The 7,792-nt window shown below is 39.1% G+C and overlaps 1 protein-coding gene across 1 annotated transcript; it reads left to right on the top strand.

Annotated features, from left to right (window-relative positions):
- The first annotated feature begins 454 nt into the window (after positions 1 to 454).
- LOC140944102 (galactosylceramide sulfotransferase-like) lies at positions 455 to 1,337 on the top strand. The gene has a single exon (XM_073393225.1). It carries the CDS (start codon positions 459 to 461, stop codon positions 1,143 to 1,145), a length of 687 nt encoding a protein of 228 aa, XP_073249326.1. The 5' UTR covers positions 455 to 458; the 3' UTR covers positions 1,146 to 1,337.
- The last annotated feature ends 6,455 nt before the right edge of the window (positions 1,338 to 7,792 follow it).

Here is a 7,792-nt window from a genome sequence, read left to right as displayed (position 1 = left end):
TCATCACATAATGTTCCTTAAGACGCACAAAACTGGTTCGAGCACTTTCATCAACATCCTCTTTCGTTATGGAGACAGGAGAAATCTTACTTTTGTTCTTGGACCTGGTCACCTAAACTGGCCACAAAGATTCCGCATATCTAGCGCCCTTCCTATCCACAGGCAGCCTAACATTTTGTGCAGCCATACAAGATTTAACAAGAAACCTTTGAACTGGCTTTTTCCTCCAGAAACTAGCAAGTACGTCACAATTCTTAGAAATCCGGTGGACAATTTTGAGTCTATCTTCAATTATTACCATCTGGGAACACAATTTGGCCTTGGAACAGATCCCGTCGTTTCACTGGAAAAATTTCTAGAAAGACCGTCTTCATATTATTACACCTCCGGTAAATTTGTACCGGAGGTGTAATAATATGAAGACGGTCTTTTTTTGAAGTTTCTCTTCAAGAAACCCGATGATGTTTGATTTGGGCTTAAGCCTCAGATGTTTCCAAAATTATACAGCTGTTACCGATTACATTAACTTTTTAAACAAAGAGTTTGATTTGGTTATGATTATGGATTACTTTGACGAATCATTAGTATTGTTGAAGCGACTGTTGGGTTGGGACATAGAAGATATTTTGTATGTGAAGGTCAACGAAAGACTAGGCAAAGAAAAGGCTTTTCACCTAAGTGACAGAGTTCAGGAAAACATAAAACGGTGGAATATGGCAGACGTTTTGTTATTTAATTATTTCAATGCAACTTTTTGGGGAAAGGTAGAAATGGAAGGTTCAGGGTTTTACGAGGACCTGTCTGCTTTCCGTAAAAAGAGATTGAAACTTGAACAACTGTGTTTTACCAGTTATGGAACTGAAATGCAGCGGGTTTGGGGTAAAAAATTTGCTAAAGGTTATTCCATTAGGAATGATTTGAATTCAAGTTTTAAATATGTTTGCAATCACTTGATCAAAACGGAAAACAGTTACCTAGATGCACTGCGTAAAAAGCGTTGGGACGAATTGGCTTCAGAGGTTGAGGAACAGACCAAGATTGATGACTTAATTAGTTGGGACGAGGCAAAAGATTTGCAATACGTACCAGTGGAAACTATACACGGCAAAACTGGCCAAAAAATTATTATGGGTAGTGCTCCCTGATAAAATTTTGATTATGATGTTGTGTTTGGGTAATCACTAAAAACAGAATTGTCGTAAGATATTTAAGCAATAGACCACACTTTCTATGGGTTTACCGGCGTGATAACCCACGCGGGATGTTGGGAGAACACGAGAAAAGCTTGTAAATCACGAGCCGAAGACGAGTGATTTACAACTTGCTTTTCGAGTATTCTGCCAGCATCTCAAGAGGGTTATCACGCCGGTAAACCCATAGAAATTGTGGTCTATTGCTTTTATAAAATAACTCAAAGTTTTCAATGAGTTTACCAGCACAATAAAGCACAGAGTTTTAACCAATCAGAAGGCATGTACTATCTTAGTTACTTTATAAATAGGAATATCCTAGTGACAGAGCCCTTTTTGACGGTTAAGTCGTCCTCTGCTGCTATGATGATTCGATTTTGGCACATTTGTATAAACTGATAAAGTTCCAAATATGAATAGTCCATTTCCGTGTTCCCCCGGGCCTGTGTGTCAAAACGAGGTTAAGTGCGCATGCTCAGCGTTTGATATGGAAATGATTTTTCATTCTCATGCAAATCAAGAAAGGATAAAGCTCAGAGAATAAATCCCCCATATAGGCCCTACCCTCTAAAGTTATTTTTGGAACGTATCAATTTTCCCGCGGATAATATTTCCTCAAGTGTTGCGTGGAAGTTTCGTGGAGGAGTGAAAGTGCAAAAGCATGTCGGGAGTGCGAGAGTTACGATGAATGCTAAACAAGAGAGAATAAAGAGGGTTTATCTTCTCTTAATGCGAAATGATAACCGTTTTTTCAGAACTTTTCTTTATTTGAGCATGTATCAATCGACATTAGCATCGAGAAACAGAAAATCGTCAGAAGATCTGAAAGATTCGCTTAGGAAATTAAGTTTGAAATCAAGTGTTGACAGGCTAAACACGATTCGTAAGCTCGTGAGTGTGAAACGTGACCGCTTTAGAAATGATTCAAAACAACATCGGTTTTCCTTTTTCCTAGCTCGAAGGTTTGCAGTGCATGGAGTATTTTGATTTTTTACTTAGCAAATCTCAATTTGGCCGCTCTAATGAGTCTCGAGGGAGTGATACATTGACATTGTCATGAGGCATTGCGTAATTGTTTTGTGGTTTCCGGTGTGGTTTACACAGAATTAATTTGATCTCAGATGCAGTTGTTAAGCTCTAATTTTCTTTGACCTCTTTAAAGTCTTAAGCTTTTTCTAGCAGCTAAACAACCTTTTAGTAGTGATTTTAGTTTCTTTTGTTTCTCCATTAAGTGCATTTATCTGACTAGCTACATGCGTGTAGCTTTTGGTCCGTAAAGGTGATGATGATTTCCTGCTGACGCTAGACCCTCTTACTGCTTGCAGGACGCTGAATTCTCACGGTAAATTATCTTCAGATCCGTATTGTTGCCTGAACCGAAGCTACACCAAGAACATTCTTCAGGGGCTGATACATTCCATTTTGTTCTTCTTGATATAAGTGAGTCCTTAGAGCGCAGCGCGATGTCAGGTAGTTCTTTCGTTATAATTATTTGAAGCTTTACAGTCTATGCCACTGTACTTTTTCTTTGCCCTTACTACACTCACTTCCCTGCAGTCGCATTCGGCCACAAAAAGTATACACTCGATTCGTTTACCTATGGCTGCAGTTTTCTTAACCTAACCTACGTCTTTCGCTAACGTAACAATTGATTCACGAACGTCGCGATGCATTGCGTGGTCCTTCGCCCACCTGTCAACGTTGGTAAAATTAAGGACATATGATTGGATATCACTCAACCCTCTTGGGAACAACAGATCTCAGAGAAGATCTAAATATATCTTTAGAGCGATTACGATGAGTATAGGGCCTATATGGGGGATTCATTCTCTGAGCTTTATCCTCTCTTGTGCAAATATAACTCATTTTCACTTGAAAGGTTGTGCACTTAGTCTCATTTTGAGAGTGAGGGTTTTTATAACACGGAATTGGCCTATTGCCCTTTTAGTGTTGTGGCTGGTTGCTTATTACTTCCAACAGTCCTATTTCTTACATTGGGTAGCCTGTGGCCAAGGTGATACAAAACTTGCAATTGCTTATCATTTTCGCATAAATTATGACCTAAATTTGGAAACCGCTGAATTTCTCGAATTGGGTCTTTGCGATTTTGGTGAAACTCTGTTCAGCGCAAGGCACTAATGCGCACTATGTGTAGCCGAGAGATTTTCACGAAAAAATGCTGGCAACAGCAGATTTTCGACTCAGACCTTAAAGGGGCGTGGCATTATAACCACGTGACATTTACTCCGATCGCCAAAAATTTTATGTTATATTGTAGATTGATCTATATGTTATCCATTCTATGTGTTATACTTACGATAAAAGTAAAGGTGGGGATACCAGAGAGTTTCAAAGTAGGATGGTACCCCCTAAAAAAAACTGGGTCGAGTCACCGAAAGAAGAGAATTATTTTCATTATGACATATCCTAGATAACAAAGCGCTATCTCCCTCACTTGCAGTAGCGTGATAATATATTATACTATATTATGTTATGTACAACATAAAAGTTACCTCAAAATAAAGCTGCCATTTAGTTCCGATAGAAATAAATCACAGAGAATTCAACTTCATCATCACGTTTATGCAGGAGCCCATCAAATGGAGCCTCCATCCCCCATACAAGCCCTTGGAGTCAACCCTTTCCCGAGTAGATTTATGATTAGAACGGTTCCCAGGGGAGACTTCGCGCGCCGACAGTGGGAAGAGCCAATCACAAAGACGTAATGACACTGCTATTGTACTTCATCAAACAGCAGGAAATTCGTTGCTGACAGGCCAAACAAAATCATAAGCTAGTGAAACGTGACTTTAGCGTTTTCATCCCTTAGAGATTTTCTTTCTTTTCTTTTTAGCGGGTAGATTATACTGTGGAGAGTTTTAACTCTGACTATGTTAATCTTAATTTTGGTTGCTTGTCTCACATTAAGAGGACATGAAGCTGGTCTGTTAAATGCGTAATGATTAACTACTACCTGCAGTCTGTAGTTCTGACAGGATTCGTTTTCTTTAGCCAATTTTTTCGAGCGTTAAGGTTCTTATTTCGGCTAAATGACTCAACATTAATCAAATTTCTAGTTTTTCAAGTTTTTTTTTTCCGAAATGCGTTTACTTGAAAAAATACTTGTAGTCCTTGTGGTTGTTTTGCCCGTCAGCTTGTGTGATGATTCCCTGCTATATTTTGTAACGCCTAGACCAGTCATTCTTTTCTCGCAAAAAAGTGATCTACAGATGCGAATTCGAAAGAAAGAATTGGCCTAAACTTCTACATTAATTGCTCAAAATTGTCCTGTTAGTCAGTCATAATTCTAGTTTGGCGCAGATACGATCCATTTTGTTTTTCTTGAGATAAGAGGGTCTTTGGACTGGAGTGCGATGTCACAAATTCCTCCGTTAGCAAATTACTTTTGTGTTAGCTTCACGGTCGAGCAACTGTTGTCTTCTGTTCAACTTTTCAAGTGCCAGTTTTATCAGGCAACTCTCACTGTGATACAAGTCAGTTGTAAAGGAAGACTGAAATTTCTCAAATTTCGGAACTGAGAGCATTCCTCCATAGTTGTTACTTAGGTCATCGCTTTTGCACGCGGTGCTTAACTGGTGAAATCCACTCCACGGTGATGACAAAAAACAAATGATCCTGGCACTTTTTCGACGCTGATTATCCTAAAGTTCCAAATCTTCCACAGAACGCTTAATCGTCGACTCTTTTCAAGGTGTATGTTTAAATGTGGGATGTATGACGGGAAAAAAAAAAACAAACACTCGCAAAGATAACCTTTCCGTGATCCTCAGTTCGCTGCCTTTGTCCCATCGCTTCATGCTCAGTCAGCGGGTAATTCATTAACTTTTATTTCATGATATCCAGATCCCAGCGGCTGTAAAATTATAAAAATGGACGTATAGTAAACAAGGAAAACGGTCGAAGGACGGGTTTCTGGGTTCGACTTCATCCAACTTCATTTTTTTCACGGTGACATACGAGACTCATGGAAATATGACACTTTTCGCGGGAAACAATCCGTTCTATTTATAAATCTACTCGGGAAAGGGTTGACTCAAGAAATTAATGGAGATGGAGGCTCCATTTGATGGGCTCCTGGTTTATGAGATACTTTGTTTGCAACCACGTGACATGGCGGCCATGTTGGTGGTCTCTACATTGCAAATAATTTCAAATTTACATGAAAATGGAGTTTAGTTCCCAGAGGATAGAAATGTTTTTGTTCTTGACAACCAACATGGCTGCCTTGACGTTACGGTATGTTGTGATTGTGAAGTGATATGAGAAGCAGCGGAGGGTTCGACGGTACAGTCTTGAAACGGTAGAGGACTGAAGTTGAATTTCGTTTGCTAATTATGCTAATCTAATAAGCGTGATGTCACCGTGTCAGAAAATAAATTTGTATAAAATTCCTACAGTAGTCGCTCTTATATTTTCGAATTGATTTCTGGGCTGTTTGCTTAGATATTGAAAAAAATATTTATTACTACTGTATTACACAAAATAGACAACTTTCCTGGCAAAATGACATTCTTTATTAAATTTTACAATTAATTATGCAGAAATATGCGTTGTTAATTTGTATTGCCGATTATTATTCAAATGGTATTCTTTTCCTTTCCAATGAAGTATTAGCCTACGAACCGCAGACGCATTCCCGGAAACTAGAGCCGAAAAACCGGTTGCTCTCGCCGGCTAAATGAAGCATATATATTCATTAGCCTGCGAGAGCATAGCTTTATATGACACTGTAAATAACATCAGAGATAGAATATTTTGAAAAGGTGCATGGTCAATTTACATAAAACTAAATAGAAGACAATGAGATAAAGAGGCTATGTCATGACTGCCTAGTTCATTCTGTTAATGCAGTCGACAACTCGAACTGCTTTTCGTTTCCCTTCACATCGCTTTCGGGTAACCGAGGTTTTACTGTAATGATAATTACGCGTCCTTGTTTGCTCAGGAACTTGAGAAATTACTTGTGAATTACAATATCAGAGCTTTGTGTCGGAGAAATGTCTAGCTCCAAAGCAATATATCAAATGTTATAATATAATATACAACAAAAATGGACTTTAAAAAACTGTTAGGCTAACAATTTGCAACCCGTATCAATCTCCGTCAAGTTTGCCCATCCGTGTCTCCTTTTGTATTTGCTTTGTTTTTAAACCTTGTTTTCATGTGTACTGTGTTTAGCAGTTATTTTTTATGTTCATTCAAATTGGTAGCAGTTCTCACTCTTTGAATTTTGAGGAGCTTCCGCACGCACTGCTCCCTGCCCGCGGCGGAGCAACATTAGTTGATATGGTAGTTGGAAACCTATTCTCTATTTTTGAATCCCCCATAACACACTCTGTTAATTGCCCCCCCCTCCCCCAATTTTGCATAAACCATTGTTTTCAAATGCTCCTGGGGGTACTGCATTTTCCCAAGAGCATTTGAAGACAATAACTAATCCAAAATTTTGGGGGCAAACAGAGGGTATTATGGGGAATCGAAAAGAGTCAATATTCGAGAGCGCATCTATTTGGAACAAAAGAAAGCATTTACATGAGAAAAGAGTTCAACTCCCAGAGGATTTTCTTGTTACACCAACATGGCTGCCGTTTCATTGTTTTGGAACACCAATATGGCCGCCATGGCGTCATGTGAAAACGCTCTATAGATGCAAGAAAACTTGGTAGCGTACGCCTGCCCGCCCTTTGCCCCAATACATGTAAGCCGATGTCAAATATCACATTTCGTACTTGCACAAATTGACACCACCCTCTCAATTATATAAAATGCAGTTACTTTGTCGGTAGTCGGTTAAAATGTTCGATCTTTGTCCAGTGTTAACGGTTGTCGGTAAATCTCAGTTATAAGTAAAAATGCATGTTAATTATTAATATTTGTTCTGTATTTCACCCAGTTTCTAGACTTTGATCTCCATAAAGCGTGGAAACTTGTAACAATGCATCATTTGATTGAAACTTCATTAACTCTGGTTTGTTTATGCAACATTATACACTTAATGTCAGATCCCGAGAGAAACAGTTAGTTTTGTTTTCCCCAGAGTCTGAGGGAAAACAAAACTAAGTGGTTTCCCGTGGGACCTGACATTAAGCGTTTTGTTATATTTCTAGACTTTCACTTCAAAAGCAACAAAAGAATAACCGGAGCGAACCAAAACAGTCGGTATTTAGCGCACAAAACAAACTTAGCAAGTGCTTGGAATAAATGCGCGAGGTTCGCAACAAGATCAAGACTAGGATCAAGTCAATTAAACGTGCTTTTTTCAGGTGGGCCCTATCATCCAATAAACCCGAAGAACTGTATATACGTCGTATTTTACATCCTAGTCCCAAGCCAATCAAGACGGACCCTGACGCGCTGAACAAGCACTTCAAAGGGTCCCCTGTTCCCTTCAAAAATTGGGTTGTGTTGCCTTGTTCCCTTTGTTATTCCTAATTTGTTCCGTGCTTTTCCACCGTACGAATCTTAGTCCCCCCCAACGCCCCCAAAAGCCGTCATTTAAAGGACCTTACGCAAAAATAGCTGGTTTAATATTCTTTTGTACAAATTAAAATTAGCCTGACTAGCCTCGCTTGAGATGGTGT

Source organism: Porites lutea, chromosome 7 (assembly GCF_958299795.1).
Source record: "Porites lutea chromosome 7, jaPorLute2.1, whole genome shotgun sequence".
NCBI lineage: Eukaryota > Metazoa > Cnidaria > Anthozoa > Scleractinia > Poritidae > Porites > Porites lutea.
The sequence above is the reverse complement of the archived record's forward strand: the minus strand, read 5'-3'. Positions and strand labels throughout refer to the sequence as shown.